Source organism: Martes martes (assembly GCF_963455335.1).
Source record: "Martes martes genome assembly, chromosome: 2".
NCBI classification, from domain to species: Eukaryota; Metazoa; Chordata; class Mammalia; order Carnivora; family Mustelidae; genus Martes; species Martes martes.
In genome coordinates this window covers 172,583,701-172,608,888 of record NC_137889.1, presented here as the reverse complement: position 1 = coordinate 172,608,888, position 25,188 = coordinate 172,583,701, and the positions used below count along the sequence as shown (strand labels likewise).

General features: G+C 38.7%; 1 protein-coding gene across 1 annotated transcript in view; it reads right to left on the bottom strand.

Annotated features, from left to right (window-relative positions):
* Window positions 1-25,188, bottom strand: part of NSUN7 (NOP2/Sun RNA methyltransferase family member 7) — a gene marked incomplete at its 3' end in the record, with an annotated part of 63,934 nt that overhangs the window by 37,719 nt on the left and 1,027 nt on the right. The window contains exons 2-5 of the mRNA XM_080796913.1: window positions 11,902-11,960; window positions 11,428-11,558; window positions 879-1,031; window positions 349-532 (exon numbers count right to left, since the gene is read on the bottom strand). Of these exons, the coding sequence (XP_080653039.1) occupies window positions 349-532; window positions 879-1,031; window positions 11,428-11,558; window positions 11,902-11,960 (527 nt within the window). The remainder of the gene's footprint in view (window positions 1-348; window positions 533-878; window positions 1,032-11,427; window positions 11,559-11,901; window positions 11,961-25,188) is intronic.

Genomic DNA, 25,188 nt, shown 5'->3' with positions numbered 1-25,188 from the left:
TTAGGTTTATAAATCTTCTTGATAATCTATAAAAATATAATCAGTTTGTTGAGTTTTATTTTTTTTTAATTTTATTTTTTCAGTGTTCCAAGTTTAATTGTTTATGCACCACACCCAGTGCTCCATGCAATATGTGCCCTCCATAATACCCACCACCAGGCTCACCCGACCCCCCACATCCCCAAAACCCTCAGTTTGTTTCTCAGTGTTCACAATCTCTCATGGTTTGTCCCCTCTCTGATTTCCCCCAACTCACTTCTCTCCTTCTCCCAATGTTAGATTTTATTTTTAAGTGGATTCTTTGAGTAAGTAGGATTATTGAGAACCACAATGAAAGTAAATATTTACCTGAAATATAAGTTTATAATCTTTGAAAAGATCTGTATTTAGGAGATCATTTTTGAGATGAGATGGAAAAATTAAGACATCATAGCAATGTTGGTCCACAGCATAGACTTTCTCATCAATATGCAATACAGAGTTGACTTTATTATAGCCTTTTTTCTTCAAACTATAATAAACGTCTTCAGGACTGTAAATATGCAGTATTAAGTTATAATTAAAAATATATTAAAAATGCATTTAACACTAGCACTTTTTCCTAAAATAAGTATAAATATCACTGCATATATTGCATTTAGTGGAACTTACAATTTCAGCCAATGGTAAGTTAAAAGATAATTAAAGACAGAAAAGTTAACATTTTTATGTAATTACCTTTGGTAATTTGGTGCTAAGATTGTGAACTAACTATAGTTCCCTGATCACTCCCCTAGATGTGCCCTACCCATCCATTAAAAAGATAATATTTCTTATCACATTATTTTGAAAGGCTAGCAAACTGAAATGTGAATAAACAATTTGATTAAAACTCTTACCTGATCTTACAAGTATTTATCCAAGCATAAAGTGGCAAAGTAGAGGCCCTTAGTTCCTGGTTCCTAACAGTTTCTGGAAGAATGTGGTATATTGAAAGGGCATCATGTTTGATTCGGCATCTTGCCAAAGCTGCAGCCAATTTCGTCTTAAAACTAGAGACAGAAAATCCATTCTTGGTGACTACTGCATTGAAGACAAGACTACCAATTTTCCACTAGAAAAATTCACAAATTAGATTTAGAATTCTAACAAACTTCTATAATTCTGCTTCAAATTTTCATAGTATAAATTATTTGAAAATAGAAATCCAATAATGCGGCTTCTTCTTTTCAGTTTTTGTTGCCCCTGTGTAGATACATGTCTCTCCAGATATTTATATTAGTTGCCGACTGAAAGAAATTTTATGTAGTGAAAGAGGTGTGGAATTTAGTTGGACAAATTTGAAGTTAAATTCAGTTTCTGTCACTTACTAGCTGTGTGACCTCGAGTATATTAAGAATCTCTTTTCTCAGCCTGTTTTCTCATCTGTAGAATGTGGTCAACTTAACTTGCTATTAATGCAGTGATTACCAACCATGTGTGCAAAATACTTAGCACAATTCCTGGCACATGGCAGATACTCACTATAGGCTAGTTATTATCATAGTTGCCAATAGTCTAGTTCTGATAAGATTAAGGAACTTTCATGAATCAATATCAAGTCCTTACCAGTTCTGATTATCCCATAACAGAAAAGAAAAACAAGAAAAGGTTATTAGCATTGCCATGAGGATCCAATGATTTCTCTAGATCTCATAGAAAATGGCTAATAAATGAGGATATAGGACCCATAATCAAAATTTTCACAGTAGGAATTGAAATGAATAATAAAACCCAAGGATAACCTTGAATGAGAAATGGGGAAAAGATAGGAGAGGAAGAGTCAAGTGCAGCCGGAGTGGTGTATGTGGCTACAGAAAGCTTAGTAAGATCAAGATTCTTATTTGCTCAGGGGTGCCTGGGTGGCTCAGTCAGTTCAGCATCCAATTCTTGATTTTTGATTCAGGTCATGATCTCAGGGTCAAGAGTTTGAGCCCCACATCTGACTCCACACTGAGAGCAGAGTCTACTTGAGATTCTGTCTCTAACTCGCCCTTTGACCCTCCCCTCCCCACTCGCATGTGCGCATACTTGCTCGTTCTCTCTCTCTCTCTCAAAAAAAAAAAAAAAAAAAAGATTATTTACCCAGTAGAATGAGAACTTTTCACCTAACAATGTGTTTGTGTATGAATATGTAGCCTGCATGAGGAAGGGAGAGCTAGAGGAAGGAAGGGATGGGGGGGGTAGAGAGAGAGGGAGAAAGAGGGAAACAGAGAGGGAGAACATAGATGGGGCATTTGGGGGAAGAGAGGGAAGGGTTATCAATCATTAAGACTTCTAGGGCTATAATAAAATTAGATTTGTGTAGTGCTATCTCCTAATGTCAGAGAACTACAGCAAGGGACACTAAAAACAACTACATAATACACTAATGTGCATCAAAAATAAAATTAATAGAAAGAGGTGAGTTACTTGTTCTATATCATACATGTGAGATGTTTCTGAGTGCACACCAATTTTGATTAAATAGTCCTTCCAAATACCTATATGGTATTTACCATAAGGACTATCAACTGAATTATTCAATCATTACACATAAAAATTAGAGCTATGAAGCCTAGAAAAATGTATGTGTTGTATATATGGGGGGAAGAAGTACACAGAGAAATAATTTTCCAAATTTCCAGATAGCAAACATTTCACACTGTGAATTGTAATATTTTTCAATCATACAAAAGTAATTTAAAGTATATATACAGTCATAAAGTTTTTTGTATAAATATACAATATCAGATTGAGGATAAAGACCAAATCCAAATGCTATTAGGATAACCAGGCACACATTTCTTCTGTAAATGGATTACCCCGTGGCTATACTAGTAACTTCTTCCATAGCTGTAAGATGGACCATGATGATGAAAATGGAAGCAAAAATGGCCTTTCCTCAGGATCCTTGATCCAGAAGTCCACCACCTGCTATAATTTGAATACTACCACAGAGAGCTGCTCAATGCCCTGTTTGCCAGCACCTGCTGTATACACAGCCAGTGTATCTATACAGATACACTGTACATTTAACAGGTACAGGTCGCCCTGGCGATCCGTTGATGTTAAATTGTAGTTCTGTAATTCCTAAGCTTAAATCTAAAATGAACCCATTAGCTACAGGAAATAATCGAAACTCCTTATCATGATACACTTAGGTATTAATAATTTAACCTGAACCAGCTCCTCGGTTCTCAATTTCTACCACTCCCATCCATGAATCTATGCCTGGCTGCACACGGAACCACTTTTGCCCCTCCTGATATCATGCCATATTCCCCCCTCCTTCTGCCTCCTCTCCCCCTGCCTCTCCAGCCAGTATGGCTTGGACTCTGCAATCAGATTATATGGGTTCAAATTCTGCTTCCACCAGTTACTAGCTATGTGACATTAGACAGGTTGTTGAGCTTTTCTAAACTCTAGAAATTAGGAACTAATATCTAACTCACAGAACTGTTGCAAACATACTTTTGAAAATGTATTTCAAAGTCAGGCTATTCAAGAAGTGATAATAAATTTTTAAAAGAGTGATAATAACTATTATGCCTATTTTTAAAAATATTATTAACTACGAACTGTGATCAGACCTGGGCTATAGAGATTAAAAGAGAGCTTCTACCCGTAAGTAACTTATAATTTGATGGTGTATTAGGCATATAAACAAACAATCTTAGCCCATGGTGAATGCTGTAAGATACACAGATAAAGAATAAAGTAAGTGTATCAGAAAAAGAACAAGAATCAGCCCAAAGGGACTTTGAACAGGAGGAGAAACTTAAACTATTAAAAGAGGAGGAAGAATTTTCCAGACCATAAGAGAAGACACAGACAGCATGAGTTTTCCAGACCCCAAGGGAAAAAAGACACACAGACAAAGGGCAGAGGACCCTGAAGGTACGGAGATGTTAAACAGCAAAGCATATTTAGAGTATGGGGTGGTGAGAGATCCAGGTCTCATGTCACAAAAAATTTTATATACCATGCATAGGAAGTGGGAATTTTTTCTGCAGGAAATGGAAGGCCACCTAAGCATAGAGAAATACCAATCTATTCATGAACAAATATTTGCATTCTTACTGTGTCCCAGGCACTGTTTTAGGTGATAGGAACAAAGGGATACACAAGGAAGATACTGTTTCTGATATCACAAACTGTAGAATCTGGTAAAGGGAGACAAAGCAATTATTTTTAAATGACTTAAGTATTCGTGACAAGGGAAGGCAGGATACTCTTGTGGCACAAAGGAGGGGTACTGCTATGGGAGTCGAGGAAAGTTTCTCAGGAGTTACATTTAGGCTAAGCTGTAAGGGTGGAAGTAGGAGTGAGCCAGGAGTCAGGGAGGGGTGTGAGAGAGCTATCCAGTGTCCCAGGTAGAAGAAGCATCATATATGAAATTATCTGCCAATTCTGAAATATGTGCCTGGGATGATAAGAGCTATACAGAGCCTATGATGATTCATGGGCCATGGGGAACAAATATGGAAATTTGGGGCATGCCAACTTTATGGGAGGGGAGCTCTGATAAAGTCCCCAGGCTTTGGATGGGGTCACAAAAAGACAATGCTAGGAATAAAGTAAAAAGGAATAACTGGCAGGATTCCTGGGTGACTCAGTCGGTTAAGTGTCTGCCTTTGGCTCAGGTCATGATCCCAGGGTCCTGGGATCGAGCCCCACATTGGGCTCCCTGTTCAGTGGGGAGTCTGTTTCTCTCTCTCCCTCTGCCACTCCCCCTGCTTGTTCTCTCTTTGACTAATAAATAAATTACTAAAAATCTTAAAAAAAAAAAAAAGAAAAGAAAAGACTAACTGACCTTCCTGAGGACTGAAGTACAGCTTCCAATTATTTCAATCCCAGATGAGATTAAGTCTCCCTGGTATGTTAGTGCCCAGGTCTAGCTGCGGGCTTCCAATAGCAAAGAAAATGCTGCCTCTAAAGGAAGATAATGATATCCTGGGCCTCAAATGAAAGACACTAATATACAATATAAAATTATACCTAATATAGTGTGTCCCAGGAAACTTTACATCTACAAATAATGGCAAAAAGAATTATTCCCAATGTTTCCATTAATTAGTTTATATAATTAGAAGTTTACTAGATTTCTAAATACAATAAAGGAGTTACAGTTCTTTTACAGAAAAAAAGGAATAAAATCTTCATATTTATTCCTATAGAGCATTGGAAAAACGTAATTGAGAGAAAAACTGGTTAGAAGGTAAAAAGAAATATGTTTTAATGTAATTGGATAATACATAAATACAAAAGAAAATATACAAATAACTTGCTTATGATAGGTTTTATTCTCTATTTTCCATAAGGAACCATGAAGGTTATTTTGGATAAGTCAGTGATGGTTGATGATGTAGTGGAGAAATGCAATTTGCTAAGAATAAAATAACAAAGAGAAACCTATATTTTAAGAATATCATGGCTCTGGGGCGCCTGGGTGCTCAGTTGATTAAGCATCTGCCTTCAGTTCAGGCATGATCCTGGGGTCCTGGTATCAAGCCCCGCATCGGACCCCCTGCTCAGTGGGGAGTCTGTTTCTGCCTCTGCCCCTCCCCTCTGCTCATGCTCTCTCTCTGGCTCGCTCCCTCTCTCTCTCTCAAGTGAATAAATAAATAAAATCTTGGGAAAAAAGAAAGAATATCATGGCTCCATCACAACCACTCATGTGAAAAAAGGCATATTTCCTAAAGTTTTTGTGTTGCTCTCCTTAAGTCAGGGAATGTTATTCTGACTAGCAGTGGATCATGGCGGAGCTATGATCGTACCTAGTTAATGGGAAGTTCTTGCTCTTGGTCAGCATATTTAGCATACCAGTGTTCCATCTATAGTAGAAACCTGGGGCTTGCATTCTAAGCACAGCTTCCCTTCTGGGAATAGAAATCCCTCTCTCCTGAGAAACGTTCCGCTCCTCCTTCCATTCATATGACTTTCTTGGAAGGGGTCCCTGACTGACTCAGTCTCCTTGGCCACCGCTGATTGGTAGCGAATGGGCACTTGACTCAAGGAAGGGTCAAACAATTTTTGGATGTAGGAAGAGAGAATCAAGCCAGTCTTTCTAGTGTTGGTGCTGTAAGGTGTAAAGCTCCTGAGTTGTCAGCAGCCAAGTGTCCCATTCTGGGAACAAAGGAAGAAAAGAATGAAGCCAAAGCACACAGAGAAGCAGAGACTAGAGTCAGAGAATCTTGAGGATATTTAAGTGATAGGACTTAGTAGAAGCATAGCCACATCACTGCCCTTCCTGCCATCTTGATGTTCAGTCTTCCATGAAATATCTTAAATAAATTATTTCTTTTGCCTACTCTTGTTTGAGCTGGGGTATGGTCAGTTGCCAGAATAGAACCCTAATACACCATTTTCCTTCAGTTTATTTTCTTATTTTTTAATTGATGTATAATTGACATACAATATCCTGTTAGTTTCAGGTATATATCATAGCAAGTCAATATTTTTAGACATTATGAAATGATCCCCAAGTTAATTCTAGTTCATCTGTCACTGAAGTTATCAGAATATTACTGACTATATTCCCTATAATGTATATTACATACCCATGACTTATTTATTTTATAACTGGAAGTTTGTACATCTTAACCCCTTTCACCCATTTTGCTCACCCCAGTCCTCAGTGCTCTGGTAACCCACAGTTTGTTTCTTGGATCTATGAAACTATTTCTGTTTTGTTTTTTAGATTCCACATACAAGTGAAATCATATGCTACTTGTCTTTCTCTGACTTATTTCACTTAGCATAACACACTCTAGGTCCATTCATGTAGTTGCAAATGGCAAGATTTCATTCCTTTTTTATGGTTGAGTTTTTTTTTTTTTTAAGATTTTACTTATTTATTTGACACAGAGACATCACAAGTGGGCAGAGAGGCAGACAGAGGGAGAGGGGGAAGTAGGTCCCCGCTGAGCAGAGAGCCTGATGTGGGGCTCGATCCCAGGACCTGAGATCATGACCTGAGGCAAAGGCAGATGCTTAACTCACTGAACCACCCAGGTGCCCCATTTTGTGGTTGAGTTTTATGTATACATCCCATCTTCATCCATTTATCTATGGCTTCTGTGTCTTGGCTATTATAAATAATGCTGCCATGAACACAGGGATGCATATATCTCTTCAAATTGGTGTTTTCATTTTCACTAGGTAAATATCCAGCAGTGGCATTGCTGGACCCTATAGCAATTCTACTTTTACTCTTTGAGGACCCTCCGTACTGTCTTCCACAGTGACTGCACTAATTTATATTCCCACCAACAGCATACAAGGATTTGCTTTCCTCTGCTTCTCCACATCCTTGACAACACTTGTTATTTTTTGTCTTTTTGATAATAGCCAATCTGACAGGTGTCAGGTATCTCATTATGATTTTGAATTACATTTCCCTGCTAAGTATTGATGTTGAGCATCTTTTCATGTGCTGCTGGCCATCTATATGCCTTCTTTGGAAAAATGTCTATTCAAGTCCTTTCCCCCTTTTTTAATTGGTTGTGTTTTTAAATGTTAAGTTGTATAAGTTCTTTATATAGTTTGGACATTAACCCTTTATTGGATGGATGATATGCAAATATCTTCTCCCATTCAGTAGGTTGCCTTTTTGTTTTGTTGGATTTCTTTCTCTGTGTAAAAGCTATTTTATTTAATTTATTTTAGTTTTTGTTAATTTATTTTAGCTTTTGCTGCGCTTGCCTGAGGAGACTGGTGCAAACGAATATTGCTGATGCCAAGGACTTACTGCTTAGGTTTTTTTCTAGGAGCTTTATGGTTTCCGGTCTTAATATTCAAGTCTTTAATCCATTTCAGATTTATTTTTGTATATTGTGTATATGTGGTTCTCTTTAAACATAAATTGAATATTTTCTTTTTCTAAGATTTTATTTATTTGAGAGAGAGAGAGAGAGAGAGAGAGAAGGAGAGCATACATGTGAGTCAAGGGAGAGGCAGAGGGAGAGGGAAAGAATCCCAAACAGACTCTATGCCGAGCACAGAGCCCAACAGGGGGCTCTGTCCCACTATGCCAAGATCACAACCCCAGCAGAACCCACGACTTGGACGCCCAACCAACTGAGACACCCAGGCTCCCCTAACTGGAATATTTTCTCAATGCCAAAGGATAATCTTCAGTCAATTACTTGAATTTCTCATACAAATATAAAATCAGACATCATACTGGCAACTGTTTCAGAATATTCACTAATTAAGCAAAATAGTCTAAGAGTTTCCAAAGAAGAGGTAGACAGAATATGAGATATAAAAACCCATGAATAAGTATTTGAGGACCATTTTGGCAAATGAGAAAGTGGAACATTATAGGGAATGAGAGAATTGGGGAAGACGAGAAAAGAGACATATCTGAACAAAGGTAATGAATCCCTGTTTCAGTAAAGTACCTGATTGGTTTTAACATTAGAAAAAAAATATTCAGTATAAATGACCTTACCACTTTAATAGAATAAAAAAGAAAAGACAAATTATCATTCAGCCTTCCAAAATTCTGATCTCTGTTTTCTTAGTGAGACTACCATTTTCCTCTTGGGCTGCCCCCCCTTCCTGTACTGCAGTTGGAAAGTACCTCTAGGCAAAAAGCCAGGATTATTCTAATGCTCATCTCATTTGTTTTCATTCTCTCAGGGATCAAGTTTCTGTGCTGTGTCTTGTCTGATGCCCAAATCTTTGCTTCATATATTTTGTCCAGTTTTCTAGTTGATGCAGCAAGAGGATAAGTCAAGTTCAAGACACTCGCTTATGACCAAATAATTACATTTTTAAAATACTGCTCTACCCGTCATGTAGAAGAGATTGTGGGAAAGGATGAGTTATAGGCAGGGAAATCAACAAGGAAGCTGGTGTAGCAAGATGGTGGCTTGGCTTTGGAAGGTCGTAGTGGAAATGGAAAGTAGACAGATGAAGCATGTTTTCCAGGTGGAGTTACCACAGGAGGTATGGTATGGGCACAGGAAAGGGGAGGCAAGAAGTATCAAGGTTGGTGTCTAGGTTGACGTTGGTGCCATAACTTAATGTGGAAGGCTTCAGGAGGAATAGTTTTGGGTGGTGTGAATGGAGGGACTACTAACTCTTTCCCGTCCTGTTCCCTCTCTAGTCTTTCGCTGCTCATTCTCCAGTTCTGCCTCACAAAAGTCCAACACATTATTTGGTACAAACTGATGTTTGGACAGTGTGAGGGCATAGGGAGTGAGAGAGGACATGGCTATGATATCTTTTTATTGAACCCATGCACATAGTATTAAAAACATAATTGATTTATACAAGGAATGAGTTCTTAAGGACCCTGCATATGTTCAAAATGGTAACAGGTATCATCCTAGATTGGATCACTAAAGCCATGAACAAATAAAAGGAAAAGACACAAGTTGGTACATAGTGTATAAAACACAAGGATGTCTGGGAGAGACAAGAACAAGAACAAAGATCAAACAATTTTCATAAGAAGGAAATCATTCTTACTCGGTTTCTTGCTAAATAATTACTTCTATCACCTCTTAAAATTGGTTTTTATCCTCTCAGTAGAAACATACTAAGGTATACTTCAAGTGTGCAATGACTCTGCTTCCCTGGAGACAACAGCACCCAGCCCTAAGCCCCCGGAGATCTACAGAGGTTGATTGAGAGATTCCTACTCTATTGGCCATGAGGGATTGGCCCAAAGGAATGCACCCAAACCCTACAGAGCCAAATTCCTGGGAAACCTAGAATTTGGAATTGGGGTATGGAGATGATAAAACAAGTTAGTCTAAATGAAGAAACTTAAACACAACTGTAACATGTAAGCTCAGGAACTGGGAATCAGGGATCCTCAGACAGTAGTATCTTCTGGCTCCTTTGGCCTCCTGAGCCATGGCCCTTGCTTGTTCTATCCACTACCTTGCCAGTGTTCAGCTAAAAATCTGCTGATGATGAAAGCATAGTCTGGTCTTTCTTATTTGGTTAGAGCCCCATGACTTTCCTGGCCGACTCAGGCTAACCTCCATTCTCATTAGGCTCACGGAGACTAGCTGGGACTTCGACCAGTGTCTCTTGAGTCCTGACTAAGTCAAACAGAAACTGAGGGAAGTTCAGCAAAGCTGAAGCTCCAAGCCTGCCCCACAGCATATCGCCCCACCAATTCTCTCTGATGTATCTGGATGCCTGTCCTGGGAGGCAGGTTGCCCAGGAGTGGGATGGGCAGTCAGGTGGCTTCCCGGAAACCCACACAGGAAACAGGGTGAGTCTTACCCATCTAACATAGAGGGGAGATACCTCTGATTGTTTTTGCTCTTCTCCATCTTACAATTTCTTACAGCTACAGCTAACAGGAGATGTGACTATGTCTTACCTTTAATCTTCCAGAGGACTTCAGCAAGACTTCACTGTCCTAAGCGGAAGGAGCAATAGCCTAGAAATGGTTAACACTGGGACTCTGGTGTCAGCCTTCCTGAATTTGAATTCTGGCCACACCCTTCTTGGATCTATGGCCTTTGGTAGGTTCCCCTGACCTGTGTGTGCCTCAGTTTTTCCATGTGTTAAAATACAGCTTGCTAACAGTATTCTCCTCAGAGGGTTTTATCAAAGGGCTCCTGACAAGTGATTGATACATATTAAGTGTTCAGTAACTGTCAGTTATTATTATCACTCCATTACCTTAGTCCTCTGGCCTCATAATCTAAATGAAATTGCTTGAATTTCCCATAACAATATAAAAACAAATACCATACTGGTAACTGTTTCAGATTATTCACTATGGAAAACTCTTCCTACAAGATTGTTTTTTGTTTTTGTTGCTATATTCTGCTTTCCATTAAGGTTCAACAACAGGATAACAAAAGCCCTAAAAGTAACACTTAACATTTATTGACCATTTATTATGTGTGTGGTTCTAAGCTAAGCATTTCATATCCATTAGTTTAATTAATTTTCCCAACCACCTTTTTAGGTAGGTACTATTATTTTCTCCACAGTAGGTTTCTGCCAAGATTTAAGCTAAAAAGAAAACAAACTTAAAACTTAATAGTTTGTTCTTAACTACATAGAAGTTGTGTGTTTTTTTTTTTTAATTTGGCAAAGTAGTGGGTTCTTATCTCCTGTTGGAGAGCTATAAACAGAGCTAGGTCAATAAATAATAGCTATTTCAAATGAAGTTTAACTTATGTATACGCTAAAACATTATTAGGAATTTTTCATGATATTTTAAATACTTACAAGCTGGATCTTACAATTCAAGCTTTCAAAACAACTTGATTTTTAATAGAATATTTAACCTGTTCAAGACTGTAAAGGAATTCGAGAAACACGAACTTTTATTTTTTTCCTCTATAAATGTTTGACACTTATCTATACATTATATGATATACAATTTACCAGTGAAAATACTAATAATTATTTCATATAAAATATCCTTTGTACTTTAACAATTACCTGTTAAGAAGGTTCTCTACTTCTTGAACTTCTGCTATGGCTTCTTCATTATCAGAAAAAAGACGAGCTTGAAATTTTCTATCTTGGAAATCATACAGCATCACAATAATAAGACTGCTCAAATGATCAGGCTACCAAGGGGAAAGACACATAAAGGAAAGTATACAATTTTCCATTCCACTATTTTTTCATAAGAGAGCAGAAATAATGACTATTTTTACATAGTCTGGTTGTATTGAGCGATAGAGAAGGACTTCCAAATGGAAAAAAAATCCAGTAAAAAAAAAACACCTTTTTAAAAGACAATTTTTGCTATGTTCATCACGAAGAAAGGACTAGGATCAGAATTAGAGGTAGGAAAGAGTTCAGGATGTGTTTTGAAGCAAACTAGTTTTGATTTAAATCTAAAGGCTTTTTAGTACTTTCTAAATAACAATCAAGAGACAGGTAATTATATAAAGCTTGTCTACTTACTATTGTGGTACTTGGGAAGATATAGCTGTCTATTAATATGGTTTCCAAAATATCTTGAACTGTAAGACAAGGAAAATGTCTGTTACTGAAAATATCAAAACTGAAAATGAAAACTTTAGAATCCAAATACACTTTAGACAATACAACCCCTTTATCTTCCTGTCTAAAATTTACCTCAATTCTTGACAAAGACTCAAATTACAATTACATGATGAATACTCGGCATCTTTATGAATCCTGGACCCTTAGGACCCAGGCTCCACATGAAATCCTAGTCAAAGGAACATTATCCGAATAGCTAAAGTAATAATAAAGGAATTCCAACCTTTAATTTGTGTCCTTTGAAAAACATTAAAGAGGATACAATTTAAATGTCTTATCATTTTTAATGTATCACTGGATTCGGTTTGCTAATATCTTATTTAGGAGTTTTGTCCTATGTTTATGATCATGAGGCATATTGGTCTGTCATTTTCTTTTTTCCTAATATCCTTGTCAATGTTGGGTTCAGGGTTATGCCGGCCTTGCAAAGTGGGAAGCGTTCCCTCTTCCTATATTCTTTTGAAGAGTTTGTGTTAGATCAATATTACTTCTTACTGAAATATTTGGTAGGACTCACTAGTGAAGACATTAATAACATTTCATCTAAGTCCCAAATGACAAGGAGTTAGCCATGGCAAGATCTGACAGGAGAGAGCATTCCAGGCAGTGAGAGAATTGCAGAGGTACTAGGTGGAAACAAGTGGGTACATTGAAAAAACTCCACACAGTGCAGTTACAACTCCTTAAACTATACACACATCATGTGACAAATGCTTTAATCAGTTGAGCAGAAACCTAGGCTAGCTAGCTTCAATTCATTCAACCTACTGTATGCACAGCACACCCTGAATTTTTTTTTATCTGGGAGGTGGGAAAACTAAACAGAAGTAACTAATGGGAGCACAGACTCCAGTTTCCAGAGGAAATCCTGGAAATCATGATCCATACCTGAGCCACCAATTATGGCTGCATTATACAAGGCAATATCCTCATTTCACTTACTAGGAAAATAAACTTTAGTTTTATAAACTAAATACTTGCAAACCAATTCCTAGCTCCTTCATAGGTTTTCAGCATGGGTCCCAATTTTTATCACAGAAAATATAGTCATCATAGGAATGAAGGCGTCCTAAGGAAGCAGACCTACCCAGGTCACAGAATTTTGAACAATGAGGATGCTTAGCTCCTAAGAAATAGGAGACGCAGAATGAAAGAATGATGATTTTGCCAACACTGCATTTTTCCTTTGGGGGCTCTTGTCAAAACTGATAGCATCTTTGGGCTGCCTTTGATACTGTGTGGAACACATTACCTTTGCGTGTCTACAATTTACATAACATGCACACATAGTGATATTAACATTAATAGTAACTGTATACTTTAGATAGTGCTTTCTATGTGCTACACCTTGTTCTAAGTGCAGTTCATATATTCATTGAACTCTCATAACAACCCTGTGAACTAGATATCATTATGATCCCAATTTTATAGATTAGGAAATGAGGAAAAGAATGGTTAAGTAAGATGTTCATAGTCACACAGCAAGCGGCAAATCGGGGATTCAAACCCAGACAAGACCAAAGTGCACGTTCTTTACCACAACAATATTATGCTGCCTTTCTTTGTCTTCTTCTTAATAACAAACCGGAGTGGCCAAATAAAACACTTTGCCAATAACTAATTTGAGTTATCAGGATTTATTTGGAGATTGTAAACCTTGCCTATCCTACCTAGTTGGGCACAATAACTTGAATTATTATTCCCTGTTCCCCACTAATTAACGGCTGTTCTCTTTAGTCTGTTGAAGAAAACTCTTAATCACCATTGCTCAGATTTCCAACATGGAGGCCTCTTCCATCTGCCTGTGTGTCTCCAGGATGTGCAGGAGAGAGGTCTACACTTCAGCTGAGTCATGGATTAGATGAGAAGTCTCTAAGTCAGTAGTAAAGTTTCTGCAAGCCACTGGGCTGGAGATCTAAAGTCATGTCCCCAGACACCTTTTTTTCCCTCTCTCAGTTGGTTCCCAAATCAAGTATAAAGGAGGAGGGCTATTTATTGGACCCCTAAAATTCACATTGACCACCCTTCATCCCTCCCATTCTGGAAGAAAGGTGGAAGAAACTCCTTCTCTTGACTCTCCTCTAGGTTCTCCCTCTTTATTTTTATTATGTTTTCATAGAGTTTCCTTCATGTGAGGAATCTCTAGAATCTTCACTTCAAGAATATCAAATGTAATTCTACAGTACAGATAGATGCAGTCTGTGTGTATGTGGAAGGAGGGAAACAAAACTGCTTAAGTCTTTTTTGGCAAAACAGGGAAAGGAAGCTGGCATCACCAAATATAAAATCATTTTACAATGAAAAGAAAATAACATGGGACCATAAAAAACTAGGATCAGGGATGGGGTGCTATTTTACCACCCCTTCCAACCAGATGAAATACTTCTTCTTTTTAACCATCTTCCTGCAAGTTCCTTACCAGATCATTTAATCTCTTCTTGAGCTTCCCTCAATTTTTCATCTGCAAAATGAGAATCTTGCAACCCAAAGAACTGGTATTTCAAATGACATCAACTGTTTTTTGAATTACAAAGAGCTATGCAAATATAAGATATTACTATTTTCATTCAAGAAAACTGCTTTAACCTTTTACATGAAACCAGAGCTTATGGGGTTATTGATTTAGACCATTTTCCTAATGAATCACTGTGCAGTCAAGAATTAACCCAGCAGGGGCGCCTGGGTGGCTCAGTGGGTTAAGCCGCTGCCTTCGGCTCGGGTCATGATCTCGGGGTCCTGGGATCGAGCCCCGCATCGGACTCTCTGCTCGGCAGGGAGCCTGCTCCCCTCTCCCTCTCTCTGCCTGCCTCTCTGCCTACTTGTGATCTCTGTCAAATAAATAAATAAAATCTTTAAAAAAAAAAAAAAAAAAAAAAAAAAGAATTAACCCAGCAGGTGGCTGGGTGAGCCTGGGTGGCTCAGTCCTCATGCCTCTGACTCAGGTTTTTTAAAGATTTTATTTATTTATTTGTCAGAGAGAGAGAGCCTGTGCACAAGCAGGGGGAGTAGCAGGCAAAGGGAAAAGCAGGCTCCCCGTGCAGGAAGACCAATGTGGGACTCGATCCCAGGACTCTGGGATCATGACCTGAGTCAATGGCAGACACTTAACCAACTGAGCCACTCAGGCGTCCCAAGCCTCTGACTCTTGATTTCACCTCAGGTCCTCATGTCGGGGTTGTGGGATCAAGCCTTAGCCCTGCAGCAGGCTCAGCGCTCACTGGCGAATGTACTTCTCGCCCTCTGCCCCTCGCCCACTTGCACATGTGCACACGTACACACAGGCTTGCTATCTCTCTCTCAAATGAATAAATAAAGTAAAATCTTAAGGGAAAAAAAAAGAATTTATTCAGCAGGCCTGGGTGGCCAAACCCTGAACACTTCAAGGAAAGAACTGGCCCTACAAGCTCCTGAGAGAGAACCTCTATAAGCCTTTGGAATAGCTTGCCTGATTGAAGTGTCCTAGTTTACATGGGCATTGGCAACATGATATCAGCGTGGCCTCTGGAAGAGCTAGAGACCGAGTAAGGTCAGCCACAAGAGCACTCCTGTCTACATGACTGACCCAGTAAACACCCTGGGCAGCGAGGCTTGGGTGAGCTTCCCTGTATACTGCCTTCTGCACACTATAGTGCCTCATTCGTGCTGTCATACATTGTCATTAAGAGAACTGAGCATTGCCTGTGGACTCCCCTGGAAAAGGACAATAGGAACCTTGTGCCAGGTCTCTCCTGGACCCTGTCCTACGCACCTTTTTCTGGTGTTGATTTTAAATAACCTTTCACCGTAATAAACTACAACCACGAGTAGAACTTTGCTGAGTTCTGCGAGTCCTTCCAGTGAATCGTTGACCCCGAGGGTGGTCTTGGGCTCCCCGTCTACAGTTACTAATTCCCAAAGCCATAACCAAACCATACATTGAGCATTTCTTAGGTTTTTCACTGACAGGTTTAGAAGATTCTGAAAGAGGACTGGGAGTCAAGATGGCAGAGAAGTAGCCAGCTGAGAATACATCAGGTAGCAGGAGATCAGCTAGATAACTTATCAAACCATTGCAAATACCTACAAATCCAAAAGGAGATCAAAGAGAAGAACAGCAATTCTAGAAACAGAAAATCGACCACTTTCTGAAAGGTAGGACTGGCAGAGAAGTGAATCCAAAGCAACGGGAAGATAGAACCGTGGGGAGAGGGGCTGGCTCCCAGCAAGTGGCAGAACAATGGAGCTCTAAATCAGGACTTTTAAAAGTCTGCTCCACGGAGGGACATCACTTCAGAGGCTAAACCGGGGTGAAGCCCACGCGGGGTCAGCGTGGCCCTAGGTCCTACAGGGTCACAGAAGGATCGGGGGTGTCTGAGTGTCGCAGAGCTCGCAGGTATTAGACAGGGGAAGCCAGCTACAGAGACAGAGCCAAGGAGTGAGCTCTCAGCCCGGGGTTACCTTGAACCAGTCACAGGCTGGGTGAGCTCGGAGCGCGAACAGAGGCCAGGGAGACGGGAGTGATTGGGCTCTTTTCTCTGAGGACACGCTGAGGAGTGGGGCCCTGAGCTCTCGGCTCCTCCGGGCTGGGGACTGGGAGGCCGCCATTTTCATTCCCATCCTCTGGAACTCTACGGAAAGCGTTCAGGGGACAAAAGCTCCCGAAAGCGAACCCGAGCAGATTACTTAGCCCGGCCCCTGGTAAGGGTGGTGCAATTCTGCCTCGGGCAAAGACACTTGAGAATCACTACAACAGGCCCCTCCCCCAGAAGATCAGCAAGAAATCCAACCAAGACCAAGTTCACCTACCAAGGACAGCAGCAGAATTCCAGAGGAGGAGAAAGCAAAGCACAGAACTCATGGCTTTCTCACCATGATTCTTTAGTCTTGAGGTTAATTTAATTTTTTTTAATTTAATTTTTTTTTCTTCTGCTAAATTTTTTTAACTTTTACCCTTTTCTTTTTTAACGTTTTTTAACTAGTTTATCTAAAAAATATATATATATATATATATTTTTCTTTTTTATATTTTTTCTTTATTTGTTTTCTTTTTTAAATTTTTTTTTTCTGGACTTCTTTTTTATCCCCTTTCTCCCCCCCACGATTTGGGGTCTCTTCTGATTTGGTTAAAGTGCATTTTCCTGGGGTCTTTGTCACCCTTTCAGTATTTTATTTGCTCCTTCATATACTCTTACCTGGACAAAATGACAAGGCAGAAAAACTCACCACAAAAAAAAAGAACAAGAGGCAGTACCGAAGGCTAAGGGCCTAATCAATACAGACATTGGTAATATGTCAGATCTAGAACTCAGAATGACAATTCTCAAGGTTCTAGCCGGGCTCAAAAAAGGCATGGAAGATATTAGAGAAACCCTCTCTGGAGAGATAAAAGCCCTTTCTGGAGAAATAAAAGAACTAAAATCTAACCAAGTTGAAATCAAAAAAGCTATTCATGAGGTGCAATCAAAAATGGAAGCACTCACTGCCAGGATAAATGAGGCAGAAGAAAGAATTAGTGACATACAAGACCAAATGACAGAGAATAAAGAAGCTGAGCAAAAAAGGGACAAACAGCTGCTGGACCACGAGGGGAGAATTTGAGAGATAAGTGACACCATAAGACGAAACAACATTAGAATAATTGGGATTCCAGAAGAATAAGAAAGAGAGAGGGGAGCAGAAGGTATATTGGAGACAATTATTGGAGAGAATTTCCCTAATATGGCAAAGGGAACAAGCACCAAAATCCAGGAGGTGCAGAGAACCCCCCTCAAAATCAACAAAAATAGGTCCACACCCCGTCACCTAATAGTAAAACTTACAAGTCTTGGCGACAAAGAGAAAATCCTGAAAGCAGCCCGGGTAAAGAAGTCTGTAACATACAATGGTAAAAATATTAGATTGGCAGTGGACTTATCCACAGAGACCTGGCAGGCCAGAAAGAACTGGCATGATATATTCAGAGCACTAAACGAGAAAAACATGCAGCCAAGAATACTATATCCAGCTAGGCTATCATTGAAAATAGAAGGAGAGATAAAAAGCTTCCAGGACAAACAAAAACTGAAAGAATTTGCAAACACCAAACCAGCTCTACAGGAAATACTGAAAGGGGTCCTCTAAGCAAAGAGAGACCCTAAAAGTAGTAGATCAGAAAGAAACAGTAACAGTCACCTTACAGGCAATACAATGGCACTAAATTTGTATCTCTCAATAGTTACCCTGAATATTAATGGGCTAAATGCCCCAATCAAAAGACACAGGGTATCAGAATGGATAAAAAAACAAAACCCATCAATATGTTGCCTACAAGAAACTCATTTTAGACCCGAAGACACCTCCGGATTTAAAGTGAGGGGGTGGAAAACAATTTACCATGCTAATGGACATCAGAAGAAAGCTGGGGTGGCAATCCTTATACCAGATCAATTAGATTTTAAGCCAAAGACTATAATAAGAGATGAGGAAGGACACTATATCATACTCAAAGGGTCTGTCCAACAAGAAGATCTAACAATTTTAAATATCTATGCCCCTAACGTGGGAGCAGCCAACTATATAAACCAATTAATAACAAAATCAAAGAAACACACCAATAATAATACAATAATAGTAGGGGACTTTAACACTCCCCTCACTGAAATGGACAGATCATCCAAGCAAAAGATCAATAAGGAAATAAAGGCCTTAAATGACACACTGGACCAGATGGACATCACAGATATATTCAGAACACTTCATCCCAAAGCAATAGAATACACATTCTGCTCTAGTGCACATGGAATATTCTCCAGAATAGATCACATCCTGGGTCATAAGTCAGGTGTCAACCAATATCAAAAGATTGGGATCATTCCCTGCATATTTTCAGACCACAATGCTCTGAAGCTAGAACTCAATCAAAAGAGGAAATTTGGAAAGAACCCAAATACATGGAGACTAAACAGCATCCTTCTAAAGAATGAATGGGTCAACCAGGAAATTAAAGAAGAATTGAGAAAATTCATGGAAACAAATGATAATGAAAGCACAACAGTTCAAAATCTGTGGGACACAGCAAAGGCAGTCCTGAGAGGAAAATATATAGTGGTACAAGCCTTTCTCAAGAAACAAGAAAGGTCTCGGGGCGCCTGGGTGGCTCAGTGGGTTAAAGCCTCTGCCTTCAGCTCAGGTCATGTTCCCAGGGTCCTGGGATCAAGCCCCGCATCGGGCTCTCTGCTCAGCAGGGAGCCTGCTTCCTTCCTCCTCTCTCTCTGTCTACTTGTGATCTCTGTCAAATTAAAAAAAAAAAAAAGAACAAGAACAAGAAAGGTCTCAAATACACAACCTAACTCTACACCTAAAGGAGCTGGAGAAAGAACAAGAAAGAAAGCCTAAACCCAGCAGGAGAAGAGAAATCACAAAGATCAGAGCAGAAATCAATGAAATAGAAACTAAAAAAACAATAGAACAAATCAACAAAACTAGGAGCTGGTTCTTTGAAAGAATTAATAAGATTGATAAGCCCCTGGCCAGACTTATCAAAAAGAAAAGAGAAAGGACCCAAATAAATAAAATCATGAATGAAAGCGGAGAGATCACAACTAACACCAAAGAAATACAAACAATTATAAGAACATACTATGAGCAACTTACACCAACAAATTTGACAATCTGGAAGAAATGGATGCATTCCTAGAGACATATAAACTACCACAACTGAACCAGGAAGAAATAGAAAGCCTGAACAGACACATAAGCAGTAAGGAGATTAAAACAGTCATCAAAAATCTCCAAACAAACAAACGCCCAGGGCCAGATGGCTTCCCAGGGTAATTCTACCAAACATTTAAAGAAGAACTAATTCCTTTTCTCCTGAAACTGTTCCAAAAAATAGAAATGGAAGGAAAACTTCCAAACTCATTTTATGAGGCCAGCATCACCTTGATCCCAAAACCAGACAAGGATCCCATCAAAAAAGAGAATTACAGACCAATATCCTTAATGAACACAGATGCGAAAATTCTCACCAAAATACTAGCCAATAGGATCCAACAGTACATTAAAAGGATTATTCACCACGACCAAGTGGGATTTATTACAGGGCTGCAGGGTAAGTTCAACATCTGCAAATCAATCAGTGTGATACAACACATTAATAAAAGAAAGAACAAGAAACATATGATACTCTCAATAGATGCTGAAAAAGCATTTGACAAAGTACAGCATCCCTTCCTGATCAAAACTCTTCAAAGTGTAGGGATAGAGAGCACATACCTCAATATTATCAAAGCCATCTATGAAAAACCCACCGCAAATATCATTCTCAATGGAGAAAAACTGAAAGCTTCTCTGCTAAGGTCAGGAATACGGCAGGGATGTGCATTATCACCACTGCTATTCAACATAGTACTAGAAGTCCTAGCCTCAGCAATCAGACAACAAAAAGAAATTAAAGGCATCCAAATTGGCAAAGAAGTAGTCAAACTATCACTCTTCACAGATGATATGATACTATATGTGGAAAACCCAAAAGGCTCCACTCCAAAACTGCTAGAACTTGTACAGGAATTTAGTAAAGTGTCAGGATATAAAATCAGTGCACAGAAATCAGTTGCATTTCTCTACACCAACAACAAGACAGAAGAAAGAGAAATTAAGGAGTCAATCCCATTTACAATTGCACCCAAAACTATAAGATACCTAGGAATAAATCTAACCAAAGAGGCTAAGAATCTATAAGATTCTATAAGATCTATAGATCTATAAGAAAACTATAAAGTACTCATGATAATAAAGTACTATTATAGAATCATAAGATTCTATAAGATCTATAGATCTATAAGAAAACTATAAAGTACTCATGAAAGAAATTGAGGAAGACACAAAGAAATGGAAAAATGTTCCATGCTCCTGGATTGGAAGAACAAATATTGTGAAAATGTCTATGCTACGTAAAGCAATCTACACATTTAATGCAATCCCTATCAAAATCCCACCCATTTTTTCAAAGAAATGGAACAAATGATCCTAAAATTTATATGGAACCAGAAAAGACCTCGAATAGCCAAAGGAATATTGAAAAAGAAAGCAAAAGTCGGTGGCATCACAATTCCGGACTTCAAGCTCTATTACAAAGCTGTCATCATCAAGACAGCATGGTACTGGCACAAAAACAGACACATAGATCAATGGAACAGAATAGAGAGCCCAGAAATCGACCCTCAACTCTATGGTCAACTAATCTTCAAAAAAGTAGGAAAGAATGTCCAATGGAAAAAAGACAGCCTCTTTAATAAATGGTGTTGGGAGAATTGGACGGCCACATGCAGAAAAATGAAATTGGACCATTTCCTTACACCACACACGAAAATAGACTCAAAATGGATGAAGGACCTCAATGTGAGAAAGGAATCCATCAAAATCCTTGAGGAGAACACAGGCAACCTCTTTGACCTCAGCCACAGCAACATCTTCCTAGGAACATCACCAAAGGCAAGGGAAGCAAGGGCAAAAAGGAACTTTTGGGATTTCATCAAGATCAAAAGCTTTTGCACAGCAAAGGAAACAGTTAACAAAACCAAAAGACAACTGAAAGAATGGGAGAAGATATTTGCAAATGACGTATCAGATAAAGGGCTAGTGTCCAAAATCTATAAAGAACTTAGCAAACTCAACACCCAAAGAACAAATAATCCAATCAAGAAATGGGCAGAAGACATGAACAGACATTTCTGCAAAGAAGTCATCCAGATGGCCAACAGACACATGAAAAAATGCTCCACACCACTCGGCATCAGGGAAATACAAATCAAAACCACAAATCAAAACCACAAACACCTCACAGCAGTCAGAATGGCTAAAATTAACTAGTCAGGAAATGACAGATGCTGGCGAGGATGCGGAGAAAAAGGGGAACCCTCCTACACTGTTGGTGGGAATGCAAGCTGGTGCAACCACTCTGGAAAACAGCATGGAGGTTCCTCAAAAAGTTGAAAATAGAACTACCCTATGACCCAGCAATTTACACTACTGGGTATTTACCCTAAAGATATAAATGTAGTGATCTGAAGGGGCACTTGCACCGGAATGTTTATAGCAGCGATGTCTACAATAGCCAAACTATGGAAAGAACCTAGATGTCCATCAACAGATGAATGGATAAAGAAGATGTGGTATATATACACAATGGAATACTATGCAGCCATCAAAAGAAATGAAATCTTGCCATTTGTGACGATGTGGATGGAACTAGAGGGTATCATGCTTAGTGAAATAAGTCAGTTGGAGAAAGACAACTATCATATGATCTCCCTGATATGAGGCAGTGGAGATGCAACATGAGGGGGTGGGGGGTAGGAGAAGGATAAATGAAACAAGATGGGATTGGGAGGGAGACAAACCATAAGTGACTCTTAATCTCACAAAACAAACTGAGGGTTGCTTGGTGGGGGGAGGGTTGGGAGAGGGGGGTGGGGTTATGGACATTGGGGAGGGTATGTGCTATGGTGAGTGCTGTGAAGTGTGTAAACCTGGCGATTCACAGACCTGAACCCCTGGGGATAAAAATACATTATATGTTTATAAAAAAATTTAAAAATTAAAAAAAAAAAAAGGAAGATTCTGAAATGAGCAGGTTAATGCCACAGTCAGTTCCTGGGACTGAAAGTTCACCAGCTACTGTATATACCTAGAGAGGCTAGAGAAAGAATTCAGCCAGCAATAAGGTCAACAATTTCAGGGAAATCTTTTTCTTCGAGTGTTCTTTTTTCTTTAATTGTGGTTCATTAGTTTATTTCTTAAGAAATCGTTTTCCAGATTTTCTTCTTTTTTAGTATTTAGAATTCCTTGAAACATCCAGAGATTCTTTAAAAAAGCAAATTAGCTGCTAGTACTCCATTCTTTGATAGAAATAAAACTTAAAAGGAATAGGCTATTGTTTATTCCCTTCTTTAGCAGAAAATTGACTTCGGGGCTATTTAGTAAAGCTGGAGTAGAGTTTGTCTTCATCTTAAAAAAAGCATGTTGAACTCTTTCAACCTTTAAAAGCTAATCAGGTAAATACACTCTCTGGTTTGAAAGAGCTTATATACAAAGGACGTCAACAAAAGAGCAAACAATAAAACTTAAAAACAACACAACCAGGGGCGCCTGGGTGGCTCAGTGGGTTAAGGCCTCTGCTTTCGGCTCGGGTCATGATCTCAGGGTCCTGGGATCGAGCCCCGCATCGGGCTCTCTGCTCAGCGGGGAGCCTGCTTCCTCCTCTCTCTCTGCCTGCCTCTCTACCTACTTGTGATCTCTGTCTGTCAAATAAATAAATAAAATCTTTAAAAAAAAAAAAAAAACACAACCAAAGGAATATACTTAACACTTATGTAACTAAGGACTTTTCTCTGTCATTTATTTCCTTCTCCTTGTTCCTCCACAGGAAAAAAAAAAGGTAATATGATCTAATTACCTATTCACAAATTCACCGATAAAAGGGACTATTACCCAAGCTCTCTTTAGTTTGTACATTAACCTTTTCAGCATTATTGCTCCTATAAAACCAGAGAGAAGAAAATCCAGAATTTTCTCTTCTGAACTGTGAGTCCCTGAACCTACACTGTGCAAGCCAAAAGTGAGTTTATAAATATCACGTGAAAATATTGGTAGAACACTTATAATACAGAAGATAAAAGTGAAATGCACAGAGCATCTCATATTTTAAAGCAAAATACCAGACTCTTAATTATCCTGGAAATCTAATGCATTTAGACATTCTGGTTCTATTCTATTTGAACATTCAGAAATTATTGAGATAATAATTTAAGCAAGATAATATTATTATAAGAATATAATATTTACACCAAGTAAACAACCAAAGACTTTTAGTATTTGAGCTTACATTAGAATTAGAATTTTAAAATGAACATTTCAGGCAAAAGCAGGTTTGTAAAGGCCTATGACAATACCTTATCTGAATGGGATTCTCTGGGTCATTAAAAAATATCAAATAGTCACAAGGCCCTTTCATAAAACAGAAATAAAGACCAAGAAAAAGAAGAAGATAATGTAGTACACATATCACGATAGCATGACCATCTAGTTAATGTGTTAATTTTATATAGAATAATTTCAGGGTTTTAGTACTGATTTCTAAAGGTAGGATTCAATATTCTATTAGGAAAACAAACTGTCTATAGTAGAATTTTGGCATTAACATTAGATACCAACTAATTAACATAGATGCCCAGTCTGCCTTTCACTGTTGCAAGGAGAAAATGTAAAAACGTTCACTGGGCTCATTATTTAAAGTGCAAAAGCTTGGTCTTTAAAGCTACATTTTTTTTAAAAGCATGGAAACCATGGATGGAACAGTCTGAAAGATTACACTGGAAAAGAAAAAATGGTTAAGACAGATTTAAAAAGAAAATCAAAAACAAAAAAAACCCCAAAACCTCAAGCAGGAGAATACAAATGAAAACTAAAGAGAAGTTGCCTCTTAACATCAAATTTCTCTCTATTTTGACAAATTCCTGGCTTCATAGTTGAGCTGCATCATGTCTGCAAACTACCTATATATATATATATATATATATGTATATGTATATGTATATATGTGTATATATGTATATGTATATGTGTGTGTGTATATATATATATATATATATTTCCACATCTAAGTAATTAATAGGACATTTTAGTTCGACTCAACAATTGTTAACTGCCTATGTGCAAGGAGGTAGAAGGCCCAGAAAGTACTAATACTAAGGAAATACATGAAAATTCATGTTGCCCTTTCAAGTTGTCTCTTTAGGAGGGGCACGTACTTATCATTTCATCCAGGCTGCTAATATAATGTTCTTAAATATTTCTGGAACTTCTTTTTTGGAATTATATTCAGTCAGTTTACAAACCAATATAAACCTTAATGTCATATAGTACAATATATTGTAATATAAATTTCATAGCTAGTACTATAACGAACACCTCCAGACCCTTTGCTTGCTCTCACAGTAACAGTATCTGGTTCTGTCCTAGATTCAGCTGCATAGTCAGAAGCTGATGAAGTTAACCAAAACCAGGAACACCTGCGTGGCTCAGTGGGCTAAGCCTCTGCCTTTGGCTCAGGTCATGATCTCAGGGTCCTGAGATGGAGCTCCCCATCAGGCTCTCTGCTCAGCGGGGAGCCTGCTTCCCCTCTCTCTCTGCCTGCCTCTCTGCCTGCTTGTGATCTCTGTCTGTCAA